The sequence below is a fragment of the Perognathus longimembris genome, chromosome 11 (assembly GCF_023159225.1).
Source record: "Perognathus longimembris pacificus isolate PPM17 chromosome 11, ASM2315922v1, whole genome shotgun sequence".
Lineage (NCBI taxonomy): Eukaryota > Metazoa > Chordata > Mammalia > Rodentia > Heteromyidae > Perognathus > Perognathus longimembris.
The window spans coordinates 68365635-68388290 of NC_063171.1; the positions used below are offsets into that span (position 1 = coordinate 68365635).

General features: G+C 49.4%; 1 protein-coding gene and 1 pseudogene across 1 annotated transcript; both read right to left on the reverse strand.

Moving 5' to 3' along the window:
- Positions 1 to 2387: 2387 nt before the first annotated feature.
- LOC125359691 (histone H3.3A) lies at positions 2388 to 11274 on the reverse strand. Its single transcript, XM_048357538.1, has 4 exons — positions 11157 to 11274; positions 9595 to 9745; positions 8217 to 8370; positions 2388 to 3052 (listed from the first exon to the last, which is right to left on the reverse strand). The coding sequence occupies exons 2-4, from the start codon at positions 9720 to 9722 to the stop codon at positions 2981 to 2983; spliced, it is 354 nt and encodes a 117-aa protein (XP_048213495.1). The 5' UTR covers positions 9723 to 9745; positions 11157 to 11274; the 3' UTR covers positions 2388 to 2980.
- A 1730-nt stretch (positions 11275 to 13004) lies between these two features.
- Positions 13005 to 13494, reverse strand: LOC125360240 (annotated as a pseudogene).
- Positions 13495 to 22656: the final 9162 nt, after the last annotated feature.

Sequence of the window (22656 nt, forward strand, 5' to 3'; positions counted from 1 at the left end):
AGGACTGGCACACGCACACACAGCCAAGCTGCAGTCATGGCTCAGTTGGTTGAGTACCAGCCCACCAAGCAGGCCAAGTAAGCAAGGCTTGAGTTCAAACCCTAATGCTGAGGAAATAATAAGGCTGGCCCACGGCCATTAATCCCAGCTACCGGAGGCTGACACGTGGAACAGTTCCATGCCAGCCAGCGTGAGCAAGGATTCGGATGTGGTTCTGTGAGTGTGAGCAGCTGATCTGGTGGCACACACCCCTCAATCCCAGTACTCCAGGAACCGGAGGAACAGGATTATAGTTCAGGGGAAAAAACAAACAAGATCCAATTTCAAAATTAACCGAGCCAGGAGGCTGACATCCGAGGATCAAGGCTTGAGGCCAGCCCAGTCTGTCTTGGCTCCAGTGGCAGAGCATTAACCTTGAGAAAGGAAGCTCAGGGACCAGCACCCAGGCTCTGAGTTCAAGTCCTGGTACCGGCACAGAAACAGCAGTGTAAGTAGAAGTGTGGCTCAAGTGGTAGAGCACGCACTAGCCTTGCTCAGAAAAAGCCAAGCAAGAGTACGTGTCGCAGACAAGCTCCAACCACACACCCGAGAAATAAAAACCAAGGCTGGGGGCTGGCAACTCACGCCTGCAATCTTGCTACTCAGGACAGTGAAAGCCAAGGACCACTGTTTGGAACCAGCCCAGGCAGAAGTCTATGCGACTCTCATCTCCACTCAACTAGCAGATGCCCAACTGGAGCTGTGGCTCAAGTGTGAAGAGTGCTAGTTCAGCTCACAAGCTCAGAACAGTGCCCAGGCCTTCAGTTCAAGCGCAGAAACTCTCAAATTACTAGCAGTGCAGTTGAGGCACTGAGGGTTCCTGCCTGTAATCCGTCAAAGATCAGATTAGGATAATGGCAGTTTGATGCTAGCTTACAAGTTTGTAAAGATCTTTTCTCAACAAGAGTTAAGACAGTGGCTCAAACCTGTGGTTGAAATCCTAGCTAGCTAACCTGGTAAACTCATTACACTCATCTCCCAGGAATGTGATGAGACAAGAAGTGAGATCCTATCCACCTCAAAAGTAACCTGAAAAAGAGGGCTGGAGGCATGATTCAGTGAAGAGCTCCTGCCTATCCAGTGCCAGGCCGAGTTCAAAGACCACCCAAGAATTGCCGTTCCAGGGCTGGGAATATGGCTTAGTGGCAACAGCTGGCCTAGGCATGAGGCCCTGGGTTCAATGCTACTGTACCATGTAAATTAAAAATTACTGCTGCTCACTGACTTCAGCGTGTTTCTAGCCTAGTGATTACTTAACACCTCTAATTCTTCACTGTGGACCAACCATAGAAAGGTCCTCTCCCACTGTTCAATCAAGTAGGGCTAAGAACGAAATAAGTCCGGTGGCTGATGCCTGAAATCCTACTCAGGAGGCTGAGCTCTGAGGATCACAGCTCAAAGCCAACCAGGGCAGGAAAATCTGTGAGACTCTTAGCTTAATTAACCACCAGGAAACTGGAAGTGGTGCTGTGGCTCAAAGTGGCAGAGCACTACCCTTGAGCTGAAGAGCTCAGGCACAGCACCCAGGCCCAGAGTTCAAGCCCCACAACCAACCAAAAAATAAAATAAAAATAGTGGGGCACTGGTGGCTTGTGCCTATAATCCTAGCTACTCAAGGAAACAAACCTCAGTCTGCTAAGACTCCACTTCCAGCTTTTGCTTTTTTCGTTAACTGGATAGTCTCATGGACTTTTCCTGCCCAGGATGACTTCAAACCATTCTAGATCACAGGCCTTCTGAGGGCTGGTAGGGCTACAGGCATGCCCTACCCTCACCTGGCCAAGGCAGATTTTTGAGCTGAAGATGTCCATTTTCACATGCTACCATTAAACAGTGTATGACATTTATGAATGTACTTTCTCTGTTTATAGACTCATTTCCAGACGACCCTGCTGACTAGCTAGGCTTGAACACTGATTTAGAACAAGGGCACCCAGAATTAAGATCTGGTTTTGATAAGCATCTACTACCTGAAAGCCTTAAAAATACAAAATTACCTTGTTTCTTTTTCATACCAAACTACTTTCCTATATGTCCTAGGTATGAAGTGACAAACCAAAGCACTTATTAAGAATACTCCCAATGCTGGGCACTGGTGGCTCACGCTTGTAACCCTAGCTACTCAGGAGAGGCTGAGATCTGAGGATCATGGTTTGAAACGGGCCCAGGCGAGAAAGTCTGCAGACTCTTAGCTTCAATAAACTACTCATTAAAGGCCACAGTGGTGCTGTGGCTTGCCTTGAGCCAAAAGAAGCTCAAGGACAGCATCCAGGCCCAGAGTTCAAGCACTGGGGACTGGGGAAAAAAAAGGGGGGGGGGAGAGGCTAAACAGGTAAGGTACAGATTAATAAAGATCAAAAGCAAGTATAGTTTAATGTATTTTAATAGCAAACTTACAGGAAGAGCACAGCAGACAGACAACATTAAAAACATGTACTTGCATGTAGGACAACTCAGTTAGAAAAGTAGAGTGAATGGATGGAATCTACTATATGATAAAAATGCTACAAACACCATTTAGTTGCCATCAATAAGAAATTTACTATTTTTAAAAAAATCCAAATGCTGGCATTGTCCAGAAAAATTTAACAGGTTTATTTATAATTGTTATAAAGTTGAACTGCTGAAACTTGTTCACTGAAACATTTTGACTTGCATTAATGCTTTATATCCCCGCAGTTATATTAAAAATTCACACACAAATGAAAATGGAAAAAACTGCCAATAACCTGATTTCTGTCCCCTATTTTTCACTGGCAATCATATACTTAGGTACCTTTTGACCCCATGGGGAAAAAAAAATCTAACATTCAGAACTACTGATAACAAGAAAAGGGGGAGGGGGGAAACTTTGAGAATGAAATGCTTCCATCTTAAATGGATTCTTAAGCACGTTCTCCACGTATGCGGCGTGCTAGCTGGATATCTTTTGGCATAATTGTTACACGTTTGGCATGATAGCACACAGATTGGTATCTTCAAAAAGGCCAACCAGATAGGCCTCACTTGCCTCCTGCAACAATAATAAAAATAATTAGTAATGATTACTTTCAACAGTTAAGACATTCTTTTTACGTACGAATTAAAATGGGACTTTGCACTCTTTAAGGTGTACTTCATGAGATACTGACCATCTTACCAAATGCTACGCAAACAGTTAAAACAGTGCCCAATGACTCACTCCTCTAATTCTAGGGACACTAAGATCTGAGAATCACAGTTCAAAGCTAGCCTGGGCAAACAGTCCATGAGATTCGTCTCTAACCAGCAAGTGGCTCAAGTGGTAGAACACCAACCTCGAGTGAAAAAGTCAAGTGGTGAGGCCCTGAGTTCTGCCTGAGTACCGGGCCACCGCCCCCCCCCCCCCCAATACAGGCTTTGAGGCCTGCCGGGGCTCATGAAATTTTGTCTCAAGAAAAAAAACTTGTCAAAACTTAAGTCTATACATTTTTTTAAGCCAAATTACATACTTATTAACCAAGGCACTTCAATTTTCCTAGTATTGATTTTATATACACACACATTTACACACTGTATGTACAAGTTTATGGAAATGAGCTAGGCACTGGTGCCTCATGCCTGTAATCCGAGCTACTAAGGAGGCTGAGATCTGAGAATTGTGATTCAAAGCCACCCTGACAGGAAGGTCCATGAGAATGTTATTATCTTCAATGAACTACCCAGTAAATGTTGGAAGTGGTGCTGTGACTCAAGAGTCCTAGCCTTAAGTACAAAGAAGCTCCAAGGACAGCAGCCAGACCCAGAGTGCAAGCCCCAGGAGCAGCAAAAAATTAAAGTATATAGAAACTCAGTGAACAACAACCTCATCCTGGGTTAAATCCCAGCCATATATATCCCCTCTCCATGATTTTGCAGAATTATACCTGGTACCCCTTCCCTAGCTCAGCCTTACTTGAAATGCCATTTTTTTTGGCCAGTCCTGGGACTTAAAACACAGGGTCTGGGGGCTTTGTGCTCAAGGCTAGGACTCTGCCACTTGAGAGCCAGAGTGCCTACAAGTTCCATCTTTTTCTATGTGGTACTGAGGAATCAAACACATGTTTGCATGCTAGGCAAACACCAGCCACATTCCCAGACTGGAAGGCCATTCATCCTTACAGCTAACAACTTTGCTTGCTATAGTGAATTGTTCCCAATCTACTTATTACTTCTGCCTTGAACTAGGACTTGAGTACATACGAAGAGCTCTAAACCACTGAGCTACACCCCAGCCCTATCTTCTTCTACACCCATTTTATCACAAACATCCTTGTAAATCCCAGAATCACCAGTTGGTCTCAAATTTACAAACTGTGACAGATGGCTGAGATGTGCCCGGTGCCCTCTAACAGACACCCTGTGTTCTGCATTTCCCACAGATGTCTAGGCACATCCATTCCCGTCTGAACTACTGTACCACTTAAAAGCACTAGCTGTGCAAACCACTGACACTTGGCAAGTTAAAAACAATGCAGAAGCCAAACCTTAGTATGTTACATTTGTAAAAAATAAAAATAAAAAAAAAAATCTCTCAGCTTAAGTTAAAACACCTGCTTGCTCATGTTAAAGCCATTTTCATTAAGTCTAGCCTAAGTTCTGTTTAAAACGTCTTTTGATTAGGGGCTAGGGGATGGCTTGGGAAGGCTATGGCATGCTTAGGAATGCCTGAGGCTCTGCATAGCCATGTTCATGATTTTGCAGTAAAACTACTGTCATTCTGTAACAGGAACACAAAGGCACAACACCGACGTGCCTCTGATAAAGTAGTTAGCGAAGCGAACTCCAGAAAACGAAGCAAACTTTTGTTCTTAATTTCTTTTTGCCTTGTTCTTTTTATGTGGGGGGGGGGGGGGAGGAGAAGGGAGAAGCACAGAAACGGAGGAACAAACCCAACAAATGCAGCAGTGGTAATGGACACTCCATAAAAAATGCGTTATACAACTTGGGAGCGGGGAACCAGAGGGAAAACCTGGAGGAGCCAAGGGAAGGGGCGGGTGTCCAAAAGGAAATGTACTAATCTAGCTGATTTATGTAACTGTAAAACCTCTGTCCAGGGGCTGGGGATATGGCCTAGTGGCAAGAGTGCCTGCCTCATATACATGAGGCCCTGGGTTCGATTCCCCAGCACCACATATACAGAAAACGGCCAGAGGTGGCGCTGTGGCTCAAGTGGCAGAGTGCTAGCCTTGAGCAAGAAGAAGCCAGGGACAGTGCTCAGGCCCTGAGTCCAAGACCAGGACTGGCAAAAAAAAAAAAACAAAAAAAAAAACCTCTGTCCATCTCCTTTATAATAATAAAAACAAACACAAATAAAAAGAAGCGGGAGCCGGGTACTGGTGGCTCACGCCTGTAATCCTGGCTGCTCAGGAGGCTGAGATATGTGAATTATGACTCAAAGCCAGCCCAGGCAGGAAAGTCTGTGCTTTGCCACACTTAGCTACGTCTCAGCCCTGGATATTGCTTTTGGTCTACTTGGGGAAATCACTGAACCCAGAGACAAAATCATGATGTATTTCCAATTGTACCACCCATGTTCCAAAGTCCCTCAAGCATTAAGAATAAATATAGAGAATCAAAGACTCCCACAACCATTTGTGACCCACTGAACACAACTCCACTCTACAACTCCAGTGAGCTACATTTATACCCATTCTCCCCCTTAGTTATATACAAACCCTTGTGACCACTGTTTCCCTTTTGTTCACCCAAGTTTGAAAATACTAAATGGCAAGTTCCAGAGGTAAACACCTTCCCCTTGTGGGGTCCAGGGAGGGTCCTATTGTATTATGTAATTTATTTTTAAAATGACAGGGTCTTGCTGTCTAGCCCACTCTGGCCTGTAACTACTACCTATTCTTCTTGCCTCTACCTTCTTAGTACTAAAAGATGATAGGTGTAAACAGGGCACCAGTGGCTCACGCCTGTCATCCTAGCTACTTAGGAGGCTGAAATCTGAGGAGCATGGTTCAAAGCTAGCCCAGGCAAGGCAAAACAAGCAAACAAACCCAAAAGGGGCTGGGAATATGGCCTAGTAGTAAAGTGCTTGCCTCCCGTACATGAAGCCCTGGGCTTGATTCTTCAGCACCACATATATAGACAAGGCCGGAAGTGGCTGTGGCTCAAGTGGCGAGTGCTAGCCTTGAGCAAAGAGAAGCCAGGGACAGTGCTCAGGCCCTGAGTTCAAGTTCCACTACTGGCAAACAAAACAAACCAAAACAAAAAGCCAAAGCTAGCCCAGGCAGGAAAGGCCATGAGACTATTATTTCCAATTAACCACCAGAGAAAACCAGAAGTGGAGCTGTGGCTCAAAGTGGTTGGGTGCTTGCCTAGCATGAAAGCCCTGGGTTTGATTCCTCTGCATCACAGAACAGAAAAACCCAGAAGTGGTACTGTGGCTCAAGTGGAAGAGTGCTAGCCTTGAGCAAAAAGCAGCCAGGGACAGTACCCCAGGGCTGGCAAAAAAAAAAAAAGGGGGGGGGTAAGATATTCACTTTTCCTTAAAATCTGTAGTCATACTTAAAGATTAATAGCTGAGTCATAAGTTTAAAAAAGTTTCTGGACCCACCCGGTGCCAGTGGCTCACACCTGTAATCCTAGCTACTCAGGAGACTGAGATCTAAGGATTGGGGTTTAAAGTCAGCCCAACCACAGCAGGAAAGTCCCTGGGAGACTCTTGTATAGTGTCTTAAGCATATTCCTGCTAACAGTAACCAGGAAAAAAATTAGCCTCTTTCAAGTCTGGAAAATCTTGGTAATATTTTTGATTTAGTAATAAATGATTTAGGAACTCAAGATAATGAGCTATTAAAAGAAAAGCTCTAAGTAACAGCATAGGAAGATTTTTGGTTGTTGATTTTCAGTAATTTCAACCCACTGAGAATTTAATGGATGCCTGTTTCTGGAATTCACCAATCAAGTAAGTTTCGACTAGCCATAGAAACAGCTCAACCAATTATGCTTCATGGTAGAATCCACCTATCAGATCTTTCTCACACATCAAGCAAAGGCCGAGCACAGCAACAGCAGCCCTGAACATCCTCCAGCCGAGTGTATGTGGACTGATTTATGTCTGCAATGGTGCCGAGCAATCTTTTTTTAATTGCTTTTGATGGAGGTGATGGTTACCATATTTTGAGTTACAGGGGTCTGAAAGAATGCTAACCACACAATTTAAAATCATTAGGCAACGGATCATCGATGCCCTGCCAAATAGCTTGTATTAATTTCAAATTTTAATGTTGGTGTGTCACAAACACATCAAATATATAACCATCTCTAGAACAGTATTTCCCGAAGTTGTAGTCCTACAGCTAAGATTCAGTACTCCTTGTTTAAATGGAAATCTATAATCTGTTAGCAAATTCCCTTCAGACACCTTTTCTCCATACTGTAGACCCAATCACTTTTATGAGAATTCATAGTGGTGTTTTCTTTCAGGCAGTGCTGTGACTTGAACTCAGGGCTTGAGCACTGTCCCTGAGCTTCTTTGGCTCAAGGCTAGCACTCTACCACTTGAGCCATAGTGCCACTTCCAGTCTTTTCTGTGGTACTGATGAATCGAACCCAGGGCTTCGTGCGTGCCAGGCAAGTCACATTTCCAGCCCAAGAATTCATAACATTTTAATGCTGCTTGTTCTGCTAGACATAAAAGTACTTCACATCTGCATCTGTCTTTATGTCTTCAACACTCAAAACACTTTTACCCTCACAACTGTTTAAAGTATGCCTATAACCACAGTCTGAGTGAGCCCTCATTATGTCCTACGGCATCCATAAAGCATGGTTTTAAAGTGTAATGTTAAAGAAACCTTTAAAGGTTGTAGTGTGCATTGTTTTGCCATCAAATTATGATTTTGCCATTATTTAAGTGGAAGACCTTGAGTAATCTAAACTTTCTCACATCTCAACAGCAAGGTCAACTACCTTACCAGGCTCATGACTACACTAAACTATGCAAATGTTTACAAGTGAACAGAAACTTCCCCTACACCAGTTTTGTTTGTTGATGTAGGGTCTTGCTAACCTTTTCTGGGAGAAAGGGTAAAGCAAATACCCAGACCATGGTCCTTTCCGGGTCTCTCTCTCCAAAGTAGCTGGGACTATACAGGCATGTACTACCATGGCCTGCCCTAAAAACCCCCTGAAGGGTCTTCCTTACATGCCCCCCACCATTGTACCTGCAAAGCACCAATAGCTGCGCTCTGGAAGCGCAGATCTGTTTTGAAGTCCTGAGCAATTTCTCGCACCAGACGCTGGAAAGGGAGCTTGCGAATCAGAAGTTCAGTGGACTTCTGGTAGCGTCTAATTTCACGAAGCGCCACAGTACCAGGCCTTAAAAAAAAGTAACATTAGAAGAAATTATTACCACATATCTGTACGAAACACAAAATGAGAAAGTGGTCAGTCCTAAAGAAATGCATTAATTCTTCAAAAAGCTAAACCACTCAACTACTCTTCAGCCTCATTTTTACCAATTTATGGCCTTAATATTCAAGTCTAGAATAACCCCACCGTTAAAGTAAAAGCATAGTTTACCAAATCTGTACATCTTCATCTTTAAACATGTACATGCAAACACACAAATGAAAATCTATAACTTGTACTAATAACTGCAACCTGGGAATAGATTGTCAGTCAGATAATTAAAATTTAGACTCTTCCCTCAAACTCAGAACTATGTTAATAGCCCTTGAAGACTTACTAAATCTAACCCTTATAATTAAAAACATGGTTGTGGGGCTAGGAATGTGGTCTAGTGGCGAGAGTGCTTGACTCGTATACATGAAGCCATGGGTTCGCTTCCTCAGCACCACATATACAGAAAACGGCCAGAAGTGGCGCTGTGGCTCAAGTGGCAGAGTGCTAGCCTTGACCAAAGGGAAGCCAGGGACAGTGCTCAGGCCCTGAGTCCAAGGCCCCAGGACTGGCAAAAAAACAAACAAACATGGTTGTGGTATTTATTTCCCAAAATACCTGTACTGCCCCCTCTCGCCGAATGATTAAAACGGCAAACTCAAGTTATCTCTTCCATATAGAAAGTTTCCTTTTCAGCTAACATATTTGGTGTACAAATTTTTTAGTTAGAATTTAGGTTTACTACTTATACTGTACTTACTTGAACTGTAAAATTACGTATACCGAAACATGGACAACTTCTGCCCTCTAATGGCAGATGTCCTAAACAACACTGCTTGGGTCAAAATCAAATGCATTAAATAAACATGGAGGGAATAAACCAAGTAAATAAAACCAGGCCCCGCTCCAATTTACAAAAGCAAGGATAAAACCCCTGAAAATTATTAAAATACAGTTTCCAGCTTACTATTAATTACTAACAGCCAACCAAAACAATACATTCCCCCCCATCAACAACATATTAAGGTCCCCATAGGCCTCTAGGTGGACTTACTACTTTCAATAAGACACAGCACTATTATATTCATACATGTGTAGCCATGTAGGTTGAACACACACATCCAAGATATAAAGCATATACATTCAAAAAGGGAAAACATTTCTCTACAGCAAAAAGCCTGACTGTTGCCTCTCGAATACCTGTAACGATGGGGTTTCTTCACCCCTCCAGTGGAGGGCGCACTCTTGCGAGCGGCTTTTGTTGCCAGTTGTTTCCTGGGTGCTTTACCACCGGTGGACTTGCGGGCAGTCTGCTTGGTACGAGCCATGGTATAAGAGAGGCCTTACTCACCTACCAGCATTGGAAAAAAAAAAATCACCATATGCAACTACTTAAAACAAAATTTTTCCTATCACACTCCCAATCGGGAAACTGACCAGTCCGAGAGAAATCCAATTCGTTATGTTATATAATTCACAGGAAATGATGTAGATTATGCCTACCACCCTAATACAACTCTGGAAACCAGCTGTGGTACCTGAAAATTATCATTAATATCAATCGCCTCACTAAACGCCCAATCCTGAGTCCGACGGCAAAATAAAGAGATCCCAAAAATACAAACGTCGAGATAAAAAAGATCCCTGACAGCCTTTGATCCAATTTTGGCAAAGTAGAAATCGGTAATATCTGTAAGTACTGACCCGCAAGTCAACAGCACGAAGCCACAAACCACCCAAAAAAAAAAAATGTCGAGCCAAAAGCAAAGCAAAAATAAATAATACCTTTCCAGCCCCCCCGCCGCCCCCCGGGGAGCTGCGTGGGCCCCCCCCCGCCCGGCGCGGCGTCCTCGCGGGACCGTGGGCGGGAAGGCGTCTGGGCGCCCGGCCGCCGCGAGCCGCCACCCCGCGAGCTCGCGCCCACAAAGCCGTCCCCGCGGGCTTCGCGCCCCGCCGGGGCCCCGCACCCACCCGCCGGGCCCCACCGCGCCACCCAAACTTTTGGTTCTGCCTCCGGGTCCGACCCCCGGGCCGGCGCCCCGGCCGCGGCCCCGCTCGCCCCGGCCCCGCGCGGGCCCCGACGCGGCGCCCGACCTCGGCAAAATGGAAACAATCGCCAGCGCGCCCGGCCCGCTCCGCCGACAAAACCCCCCAACCGCCCGAAAACGCCCCGGCCCCCGCCACGTGCCGCTCCCCCCAATGCAAAAGTTTTTTTGCATTTCCGACGCATCAAGTTTCCATTTCTCGAAAACAGAGGAAAAAAGAAAGGAAGGAAGGACCCCGTGCTCCTCCGCGAGCGATCCTCCCTCCTCAAAATGGAAAAACATGGTCGGTGACCAGCGAGGAGACAAGATGGTGAAGCTAGCTCGGCGGCGACCGCGGGCGGCGGCGAGAGCGCCTTCCCCCGGGCCCCGCGGCGGCCGTTCCGCCGCTTTCCCGCCCGAAAGCCGCGGCCCGGGGTGGGGGCGGCGGCCGGGGGCCCGCGCGGGCGGCGCCGGGGGCCGGGGGCCCGGGCCTGGCGGCGAGCCGGGTCCAACCGAAGAAAGGGCGAGGGAGCGCGGCGGAGCGCGGCGGGGCCGCCGCGGCGCGGGAGACGCGGGCCGCCGCCGCCGCCGCCGCCGCCAACTCGCTCCGCGCCCCCATTTCTGGGCCAAAAAGTTTTCGGGGCCGAGCCGGAGTGTCGCCCCCGGCCCGCGGCCGGGCCGGAGCCGAGCGGGCCCGGCTCGGGGGCGCCCGGGGCGCGGGCCGACGGGGAAACTTACCCCCCTTCTCCTTCGGCTGGAGCTCGGCGAACGAGAGGCGGCGCTGGCGTCGGAGAGCGGCGCTGGCGCGGCGGCGGCGGCTGCGAACACAATTGAAAGATGGCTGACACCGAGGCTGTCCCCCTCGGGCGGCGCCCCGCCCCTCCGCGCGCGCCAGCCAATCACACACAATGGAGGGAAGGCTCGGCCCCGCCCCCGGCCGGCGCGCCCCGCCCCGCCCCGCCCCCCGCGCGCCCGTTCGCTGGGGCGCGCTCGCCCCTCCCCCGCGCGCCGCCCCGCGCCGAGTGTGTACAAACACAAAAGACACGCTGAGGGGCCGCGGGCCGCCGCCGCCGCCCCCGCCCGCCCGCCCGCGCGCCCCCGCCCGCCCGGCCCGGCCCCGCGCGCCTCGCCGGGCCCCGCGGCCCGAGTGTGTGGGGCGCCGCGGGGCGGCGGGGGCTGCAGCCGGGCGGAGCAGGCTCGGGCCGAGCGCCGGCCCGCGGGCGTGGGGGCGGGGCGCGCGCCCCCGCGAGGCCCCGGAGCGCGGCCCGCGGCGCGGGGCGAGAGGAGCCGCGGCCGCGGTGACGCCGGCGGGGCGCCGGGAAGCCGAGCCCGAGTCCCGGGCCCGCGACGTGCGGCGGCGGCGGCCCGCGGGGCGCCCCCCTCCCCGCCCCCTCCCTCCCGGCCCGAGCGGGGCGCGCGGCTGGCTCCGCCGGCGGTGCCGCCCAGGCCGGGCGGGGGCCCCGCCGCAAGATGGCTGTGTTCTGCGAGGCTCCACACACCGTGTGCGCGAGGCCCGGGCCGGCGGGGGCCCCGGACCCCGGTGGGGAGCACGTGGTGCGGAGAGCGCGCGGCGTCCCCGGCCCCCGGGCCCCGCGCTCCACGGGGGCTCCCGCCGCCCCCCCCCCCCCCGCAGCCTGGGGGCCCGCGGGCCTCGGCGCCACCCCGGCGCGGCGGCCGAGTGCGATCCGAGGACCTGGCCGGAGCCTCCGCGTCCTGCCCCCCCGCCCGCCCCCCGAAGCTGACACGACGCGAGGCGGGAGGAGCGGACTTGCCCGAGGGCGCCGAGGGGGGTCGGGCCGGGAGCCCCGTGGGCCCCGGGCGCCCGCGGCCGCCGTGCGGGGCCGAGCCCTCGGCCATGCCCTCCCGCCCCGCCGCGGAGGACGGCTAGGCCGAGCCGCCGGCCCGGAGACCCTGCAGCCGCAGCCAGGAACATTTATTTTCGCTTGTTTTGTTTTCAGAAAGCCAAAATATTTGTTGTTGGATTTATCCAGGAAGGCTGTGGCACACCAGCGAAACTCGGCTCCGAGAAATGCGTCCTGTGATTCGGTACTCTCCTTTGTAGACTAGAGTGTGTTCACTTTCTTTCTGGCTTTTTTTTTTGGTGTGCCAGTCCTGGGACTTGAACTCAGGGCCTGAGCACTGTCCCTGGCTTCTTTTTGCTCAAGGCCAGCACTCTGCCACTTGAGCCACAGCGCCACTTCCAGCCTTTTCTGTTCATGTGATGCTGGGGAATCGAACCCAGGGCTTCATGCATGCGAGGCGAGCACTCTTACCTCTAGGCCACATTCCCAGCCCCGCTCTTCCACTCTGAGGCACAACTCTGGTTTTTGAGTGGTTAGTTGGAGCTAAGGGTCTCACGGGGACACTTCTGCCCATGCTGGCTTTGAACTGCTATCCTCAGATCTCAGCCTCCTGAGTAGCCAGGATTACAGGCGTGAGTCACTGGACACCAGCTTTCTTGTGTTGTTATAAAGGTGACCTACAGAGGGGTTACATTTCTTTTTGGACAGTGTCACCCCTTCCTAGACATAGTGTCTAGTGAGTACCACTGCTGCATTTGTTCCTCTTCCAGATTGTTTAAAATACTTAGTTTTTGTAATTTTTGCTTTTTCCTTTGTTAGTAACTTTTAATACTTTTTTAGATTTTGGCTCCCAGAGGGCATTTTTTAAAAACAAATCTGGAAACTACACCTCTAGCCAGCCTGGCAGACTTTTTCTTGTCTGATACTTCCTTGACTCTGTTCATGTATACTCTGGTTCTTTCATCTTACCAGTTCTTGCTTTACTGGATATGATTTAGGGTTGCCATATGAACCCAAAACATGGAATTTGATGTGTCTGCAGAAATGAAATGTACTTTTGTTGGCTTGAGTGGGTCCAACTTGTGGAAGGATGTTTCTAGATGCAGACATCACGGTCTTCAGCATCTCACCCACAGCACCAATGGAGTTTTCAAATGTTGATAAGCACTCAGGAATTTCTACTGGATACTCTTCATTAATTTCTTTACCTGTCATTAACATCAACTCAGCCCCTTGGACCCCTGTCTCTTGGAAAGTGGATGAACCTCTTCCAGCTTTTTTTTTTTTTTTTTTTTTTTGGCCAGTCCTGGGGCTTGGGACTCTGGGCCTGAGCACTGTCCCTGGCTTCTTTTTGCTCAAGGCTAGCACTCTGCCACTTGAGCCACAGCGCCACTTCTGGCCATTTTCTGTATATGTGGTGCTGGGGAATCGAACCCAGGGCCTCATGGATATGAGGCAGGCACTCTTGCCACTAGGCCATATCCCCAGCCCACTCTTCCAGCTTTTTGCTGATGCATTGCAGATAAGAGTCTTGGACTTTTTTTTTTAACCACATTGGCTTTGAACCACAGCCCTTAGATCTCAATAGCTAGGATTATAGGCGTGAGTTACCAATTTCAGACCCCTTGGCTGGTTTTCTCTACTCTAGACTGTGAACTTAGTGCTTGTAGAGCTGTGTGTGGTGTTTTATACATCAGTTTACATCATACTCAGTTTGTGCCAGACACAATAAATATTTGATGGATGAATAGCAAACAGTGGCACTACTTTATCAAATTGTCACTCAAGTGTAGCATGCGCTTTACTTGCAGGATATCCAGATCTGAAAAACTTGTACCTCCTGGAGTGGATGAGCTACTGAGTGTCTCATCACCAAGTGGGAGGGGACATCTCGCAGTGAAGTGGTAAGGAGGAATGGGGTCATTCAGCTAGAGCTATCATACCATTAGTGTTTATTAATTTGGGGTAGTTATTCGTGATGGATGGTTCTAGTCCCTCTTCCCTATTCAGGCAACCTTGGCTGTTATTGTAAGCCAAAGATGCTCCTGGGAGATGCAGGTGTCCTCCTAGCCAGGTGAGCTGGGCGGGTGTGGCCCTGCCCTAAGGGGAGGGCACAGAAAACTTACAGTGCTTTTCAAACTGTAAGGTCCAGAGCAACACAAGGAGCCCAGGTGAGCCACGCAAGCCAAAGGGACTAACGCAACCTCGCGGTGGATTTCAGACAGAATTCTAGACACTCCCAACCCCTACCTTCAAACCCTCACATAATTATACTGACACGTCTCTCTTTCGCTTTCTTTTTTCTTTTCTTTCTTTCTTTCTTTTTTTTTTTTTTTTTTTTTTGACACAGTGTCTGCCAGCTGGAACTTGCTAGATTGCTCAGGCTGGCCTCAAATTCATGATCCTTCTATTTTAGTCTCTGGAGTGCTGGGATTATTTGTGTGTCATGCTGTTTCTGGAGATTGAACTCCAAATCTCAACACATCCTAGACAAAGGTCTCTACTACTAGCTGAAGGCTGATGGCTGTGTAATCTAACTATTCATTCTTATCTCCAGTTAACTACCCAAAAAGCTAGAAGTGGAGTTGTCTGGCTCAAATGGTAGAATGATAGCCCTGAGCTCAAAGGATCAGAGACAGCGCCTAGGTCCTGATTTCAAGCCCCCGGGACCCACAAAGAAGATCTCTACTACTGAAATTAGTGCTTTTTGAAGGATGAGAGGCAATAGTGGAGTTTGAACTCAGGGTTTCAAGCTTGCTAGGCTGGTCTGCTACCACACCTACAGACCTGTTTTGTTGTTGTTGTTTGTTTGTTTTGTTTATTTTGACATGGGATCTCTCTGAATTTTCTGTCGGGGGTCACCTAGACTGTGGTCTTTCCGCTCTCAGCTTCCTGAGCAGTTAGGATTGTGGATGTGAGCCACTGGCATTGGGCATTGTTTTTTGTGGGTTGTTTTTTTTTCTTGGTCAGTCATGGGGCTTGAACTCTGGGCCTGGGCGCTGTCCCTGAGCTCTTCAGCTCAAGGCTAGTGCTCTATCACTTGAGCTACAGCACCACCTCGTTTTCTGGTGGTTAATTGGAGGTAAGAGTCTCACAGACTTACCTGCAAGACACTGCTAGGATTGATTACACGTGTGAGCCACCTGTGCCCAGCTTGCACTGCTTAAGAATTAAGAAATGGGTAAAGTTCAAAAGAAAAAAAGTCCAGGCACCAGTGGCTCATTCCCGTAATCCTAGATATTGGGAATTGGAAGATTGTAGTTCAAAACCAAGCCAGGCAGAAAAAGTGCAAGATTCCTTTCTGCAATTGACCAGCAAAATGCTGGATGGGAAGTGTGGCTCAGGTGATAGAGCACAAGTCATAAGCAACAAAAAAAAAGGGGGGCTGGGGATATAGCCTAGTGGCAAGAGTGCTTGCCCTGTGTACATGAACCCCTGGGTTTGATTCCTCAGCACCACATTTATAGAAAAAAGCCAGAAGTGGCGCTGTGGCTCAAGTGGCAGAATGCTAGCCTTGAGCAAAAAGAAGCCAGGGACAGTGCTCAGGCCCTGAGTCCACGCCCCAGGCCTGGCAACAAAAACAAAACAAAAAACCACAACCAAGTAAGATTGTAAGGCCCTGAATTCAAGCCCTGGTACTGGCAGGAGAAAGAAAAAAAAAGTTAACTCTATTTAATTTAATTTTTGCTGGTCTTGGGGCTTGAACTCAGTGCCTGGGTGCTGTCCCTGAGCTGCTTTTGCTCATGCTAATGCTCTACCACTTGAGACACAGTGCCACTTCCAGCTTTTTCTGATTAATTTTTGGAGATATGCATCTCATGGACTTTTCTGCCTGGGCTGGCTTCAAACTATGATCCTCAAATCTCAGCCTCCTGAGTAGCAAGGATTACAGGCCTGAGTTGCCCAGCAGGTTCTCTGTCTGTCTGTCTCTCTGCCCCCCTGCCTCTCTCTCTCTGCCAGTCCTGGGGCTTGAACTCAAGGCCTGAGCACTGTCCCTGGCTTCTTTTTGCTCAAGGCTAGCACTCTACCACGTGAGTCACAGCGCCACGTCTTGCTTTTTCTTCTGTTTATGTGGTGCTGAGGACCCAAACCCAAGGCTTTATGCATGCTAGGCAAGCACTCTACCACCAAGACACATTCCCAGCAGATTAAAAAGTACATGCTCTTATCTAAGAGCCAAATTTATTGCCCAAGTTCAAGTAAAATAGAGTTCTGCTAGGTGTGTATAGTTCAGAGATAGAGTACTTGCCTAGCATGTGCCAGGCCCTGGGTTTCAATCCCAGACAGTGCTCACAAAGCAAGGTTCAATAAGTATTAACTCAAAATGATGCCAGAAAGCTGAAATATGAGGGAGGATGGAGCGATGAGAGAAGCCACACACAGGGCGGTGGGTGAGTAAATACAGCTATTACACTCAATGTACATCATGCAGAAAATGAACTATAACGAGGATGGGGAAAGGTGGTGGAGAATGATGGTGTGACGTGGACCAAGATGTGCTCCTAACCTGACTTCCGGAACTGAAACTCCTTGGTACAGATACTCCTTTAGGTACTTGGGTGGAGTTTAGAATGCCAGTACTCTACAGAGATCATCTGCTTAAGAGACAAGAACGAGAGTTAGCTGGGCCCTTAAACCACTCAGGAAGACTTTGAGAGCCTCCTGCCTCAGGCTCTTAAGTAATGGGATTGCACGCCTGTGCTGTCAGAGACTTAAAGGTTTAAATGATTCAAACACAGTTTCTACCAAGGTTATCAAAACTCTTTCTAGCCAGGGGTGATGCCACACCCCTACAATCCCTAGCTGTACAAGAAGAGGATCAAGTCTCTAATAATAATAAAGCTAGGTGCTGGTGGTTCACGCCTGCAATCCTTGTGACAAAAGAAGCTGAGATCTAAGGATTGAGGTTCAAAGCCAGCCCAGGCAGGAAACTTGGTGAGACTAATTAATCACAGGAAAAGCCAGAAGCAGTGCTGTGGTTCAAGTGGTAGCATACTAGCTTTGAATGAAAGGAACTCAGGGACAGCTCCCAGGCCCAGAGTTCAGGCCACAGGACCAGCAAAAAAACAAGCAATTTATCTCTAAGGCTCTTAGAGATGGAGTTATGACTCCAGTGGCAGAGCACTGACCTAGCACAAGACCCTGAATTTAATACCAAGTGCTGCTGAAGAGGAGGAGGAAGGGGAAGGAAGGAGGGAAGAAAGAGAAAGAAAGAGGGGCTGGGAATATGGCCTAGTGGCAAGAGTGCTTGCCTCGTATACATAAGGCCCTGGGTTCGATTCCCCAGCACCACATAGACATAAAATGGCCAGAAGTGGCGCTGTGGCCCAAGTGGCAGAGTGCTAGCCTTGAGCAAAAAAGAAGCCAGGGACAGTGCTCAGGCCCTGAGTTCACAGCCTAGGACTGGCCAAAAAAAAAAAAAAAAAAAAAGAGAAAGAAAGGAAAGGAAGAAAAAGATGAATGAGCCAGGTACTGGTGGCTCATGTCTATCATCCTAGCTACTCAGGAGGCTGAGATCTGAAAAACTCAGTTTGAAATCAGCCTGGGCAGGAAAGTCTGAGATTCTTGTCTCCAGTTAATCTCAGAAAAAGCTGAGGTGGTGCTGTGGTTCAAGTGGTAGAGTGCTAACAGTAAAAGGAGCTCAGGGACAGTGCCTAGGCCCAGAGTTTAAGCAGTAGGACTGACCAAAAACAATCTTAAAAATGACCACATATAATAATATATTTGCCTGTTGAGAACTAGTAGAGGGCTGGGAAGGTGGCTTGGTGGTAGAGCGCTTGCCTAGCATGTGTGAAACCCTGGGTTTGATTCCTCAGCACCACATACACAGAAAAAGCCAGAAGTGGCGCTGTGTTTCAAGTGGCAGAGTGCTAGCCTTGAGGGAAATGAAGCCAGGGACAGTGCTCAGGCCCTGAGTCCAAGGCCCAAGACTGGCAAAAAAAAAAGTTAAAAGACCTGGATCAGAGATTAGACCAACACAGCTCCTGCACATATGTTTTGACGGATGCCAGTTTTCCTTTTATTTGTGGTTAGCATTTTAAAGTCTTTCCTGTGTGTGGTGGGTGTGGGTGCATGTGCGCTGCTACTGGGGTTTGAACCCAGGGCCTGGTGCTGTCCTTGACCTTTTTTGCTCAAGGCTACTAGCACTCCACCACTGGCTCCACAGCTCCACGTGTGGCTTTCGGGTGGTTAATTGGAGATAAGAGTCTCAAGGGCTTTCTTGCCTAGGCTGGCTTCTAATGCAATATCAGATCTCAGCCTCTTGGGTAGCTAGGATTACAGGGATGAGCCACCAGTGCCCAGCTCCACATTTCACATAGTTTAAAAACACATATGTTACAGAAAGTAGAGGCATAAAATTGTGGGTTTATTTTGAGAGTCCACTAGAGAGATCACACCTGTGTGCTTACACATCTGTGCATAAGGTTAGTGGTATCTGCTTATTTTCCAAAAATTTTACATTGTAATAGAAATATTTTAAACCTAACAAACCTCTCATAATCGCAGTATAACCATAGGCCATTTTGAGAGTCTTCAAAGTCAAAGAAACCAGAGGCTAAGAAAAAAAAGGAAGAAACAAAAAGACCCAGGGACCTGTGGTCTGACTGGCAGCATGGACAGAGCGAAGGGTTTGAAATGGGGATTATTTCCCAAAGCCAGGACACACACACACACACACACACACACACACACACACACACACGTGGAACCAATAGACAGTTGTAAGCAAAGTGACCAGAAAGTGACCGCGGTGACCCGCTACTGGAGGCAGTACCCAGCACACCAGAACCATTGCCCCCTGCACGCCAAGCAAGCTGGGCCTGGGCTGCTAAGTGCTGCTGCACAGAAGCCTCACGGCTCTCATCCTGGAATCCGACGAGCTCCTGGGGAGGGCGAGTGGCTGCACCGCCCCCCTCCCCTCCCCTCCCCTCGGCTGGATCTCCTGGGACATTTGCGTTACTCCCCTGTCCTGCGCTCAGCACTGCACCCAGCATGATGTGCGAGCATGAACCAGGTGCTTAATTGTTGGCTGGCCTCCCTCTCCCTGAATCCTCCCATCTCCTGTTACATAACTCTAGATGAAATCTTAATTAAAAGGTGTTCCGGGTGCCAGTGGCTCACATCTGTAATAGTCTCAGGAGGCTGAGATCTGAGCATTGAGGTTTGAAGCCAGCCAGGGCAGGGAAGTCTGTGAGACTCTCATCTCCAGTTAACAAACAAAAAGCTGCACGTGGAGTGGTAGCCCAAGTGGTAGAATGCTAGCCTAGAGCCAGAAAGCTCAAGGATGGTGCCCAGGAACTGAGTCCAAACCCCAGCGCTGGCACGCTGCTGGGTATCCTCAAGACTCGTTCATTGGTTCATTTATTGAAGGATCAATTAAAAAGGCATAATTTGTTGTGGACTGTAATTTAAAAGACCAGGGGAGGAAAAAACAGTTTCTAGGCAAAAATCAGGCTCACAGATGAAAACAACCTCAACCTAAGGGTCTCAGGAGGGTGTGTGTGTGTGTGTGTGTGTGTGTGTGTGTGTGTGTGTGTGTGTGTGTGTGTGTGTGTGTGTGTGTGTGTGTGTGTGTGTGTGTGTGTGTGTGTGTGCTGATCACCAGACTGAGGGAACACCTGTGTGTGTGTGTGTGTGCTGATCACCAGACTGTGAGGGAACACCTGTGTGTGTGTGTGCTGGTCACCAGACTCTGTGGGTACGTGTGCGTGTGTGTGCTGGTCACCAGACTCTGAGGGAACGTGTGTGTGTGTGTGTGTGTGTGTGTGCTGGTCACCAGACTGAGGGAACACGTGTGTGTGTGTGTGTGTGTGCTGGTCACCAGACTCTGAGGGAACACCTGTGTGTGTGTGTGTGTGTGCTGGTCACCAGACTCTGAGGGAACACCTGTGTGTGTGTGTGTGTGTGTGTGCTGGTCACCAGACTCTGAGGGAACACGTGTGTGTGTGTGTGTGTGTGTGTGCTGGTCACCAGACTGTGAGGGAACACCTGTGTGTGTGTGTGTGTGTGCGCGCGCTGGTCACCAGACTCTGAGGGAACACCTGTGTGTATGTGTGTGTGTGTGTGTGTGCTGGTCACCAGACTCTGAGGGAACACCTGTGTGTGTGTGTGTGTGTGTGTGTGTGTGTGCTGGTCACCAGACTCTGAGGGAACACCTGTCCCTCAGGGACAGGGCTGAGTGGGGACAGAGGACCCTAGGCATTCTTATCCGGAGGGGGGCTGTGCCCCATGAGCCGTACTTGCCTGGAGTGTTGAGGAGATTTGGAAAACACCAGAGACAAATCCGCACACCGGGCGGCCTTGCCCGAGTCCCCGTCAGGAGCGCAGGGCCAGCGGGACGGTCTGTCTCCCTGAGTGCTCACAGCGCTGTCTCCCCTGGGTGCTGCTGCCGCTACCACAGCCACCTGCCCGCAGGCTTCCTAGGAATTTAGGAGCAAACGTCTCTGATGCCTGGGATGACGTCTGCCAAGAGTCAGTCTGAGCAGATTCCTAAATGTTGAATTTGAAAACAAAATGCTCCGGGTTGGCAAAGCACTCCTAATTGCTTTTTTCTCTAGCAGACTGGTGGGGTACAGGCGGGGTCTTCACCCACGGAGCACAGGCCCAGCCGGCCCGTGAGCCCCACCTGCCTGCTGTTGGCCTACACTTCCCGTGATCCCCTCCAGACTGGGAGCTGGGAGGCAGAGATCAGCTCTGCCTCTGCCGTGTCGGTGGGAATTAAACTCACCGCTCTCCTCCTGGGCTCCCTTCCCTCCTCATTTCCCCACACCTTTCCCCTCCTCTTATCTGTTCTGGGCAAGTGGCTTATGGAGGATGGAGAGGGTCAGGGTGTGGAGATGTATTTGGATTTCTTTTTCTCTCTTCGGTGCACCCTTGGCCTTCTCCGTCCCACTACGTGGAAATGACACACACGGGCTACCGCGGTCACTCCCTTTCAAGAGCCGGCCCAGTCTCGGGTGGTCAGATGAGTAAAGTCTCTGCTCCTGGGGTGTGGTCTGCAGACACCTGCTGTGTCACTGCGAGGAGCAGGGGCCCCGGTGCTGTCCCTGCCTCTTACATGACAGCCTTGAAGGTGCCAGAGAGCAAGCAACGCGGTGAAACGAGCATCACCTCCTTCCGGGGTGAATGTTCAGAACTCACCCACCACTCCTACTCCAAAACATTGAAAATGGTACAATTCAGGCTATATAAGAAACAACTCAGGGCTGGGAAGGTGGCCTAAGTGGTAGAGCGCTTGCCTAGCATGCACGAAGCCCTGGGTTCAATTCCCCAGCACCACATATACAGAAAATGGCCAGAAGTGGCGCTGTGGCTCAAGTGGCAGAGTGCTAGCCTTGAGCAAAAGGAAGCCAGGGACAGTGCTCAGGCCCTGAGTCCAAGCCCAAGGACTGCGCCCCCCCCCCCAAAAAAAAAAAAAAAGGAAAAGAAACAACTCAGATGGCTTCCAGGGCTCACACCTGTAATACTCGCTACTCAGAAACCTGAGATGTGAGATGTGAGGATCTCGGTTCCAAGCCCGCATGGGTAGGAAACATCTATGAGACTTTGTGTGTGTGTGTGTGTGTGGTTGTGGGACTTGCAACTCACTCTGGGCTTTGTTCCTGAGCTCTTTTGCTCAAGGCTAGAGCTCTACCACTTTGAACCACAGCTCCACTTCTGGTTTTCTGGTGGTTAATTGGTGATAAGAGTCTCCTGAACTTTCCTGCCTGGGCTGGCTTTGAACCACATCCTGTATCTCAGCCTCCTGAGTAGCTAAGACTGTGGGTGTGAGCCACCGGTACCTGACTCCAGGAGACTCTGTCTCCAATGAAATACCACCCGAGGGGTAGAGCGCTAACTAGCCTTGAGCCCAAAAGACAGTGCCCAGACCCTGAGTTCTGGATCAAGGACCAGTACCTAAGAAAAAGGAAAGCAAAGTCTAAGCTAAGTGTGTAGATTCTTACTAGTGATCCTAACTAGTCAGGAGGCAGAGATTTGACAGGGGTATGGCCAGAGGCCAGCCAAAGCAACTAATAAGCTGGGTGTGAAGGGGGCACACTTATCATACCAACTAAAGCAGGTAGCTTAGAAAGGAAGATTGAGGTCTACGCTGGCCCAGACATAGATGTAAGATCCTACTCAAAAATCAGTGAAGGGCTGGGAATATGGCCTAGTGGCAAGAGTGCTCACCTCGTATACATGAAGCCCTGGGTTCGATTCCCCAGCACCACATATATAGAAAAGGCAGCTCTGTGTCCAAGGATGGAGTCGAGTTCCAGAGAGATGGACTGGTTTTGCCCAGTCCTTTAGTAGCTGCTTCCTGGGTTTAACTGTCCATTCCCTGGCCACCGCTGAGCCTGCTGACTGTGGGGAGAGGCTTGCCGTAAGGAGAAGCTATCGTGTGGTATGTGCTAGGGTTTGAGTGCTTCCCCTAAGCCCGGAGGTGTTACACCATG

Coding starts and splice junctions, on each gene's coding strand:
- LOC125359691 (XM_048357538.1), bottom strand. CDS start 9,722: ATGGCTCGTACCAAGCAGACTGCCCGCAAGTCCACCGGTGGTAAAGCA. Junction 8,371..9,594: donor AAGAAACCCCATCGTTACAG/GTATTCGAGAGG, acceptor CTTTTTTTTAAG/GCCTGGTACTGTGGCGCTTC. Junction 3,053..8,216: donor CAGCTATTGGTGCTTTGCAG/GTACAATGGTGG, acceptor TTATTGTTGCAG/GAGGCAAGTGAGGCCTATCT.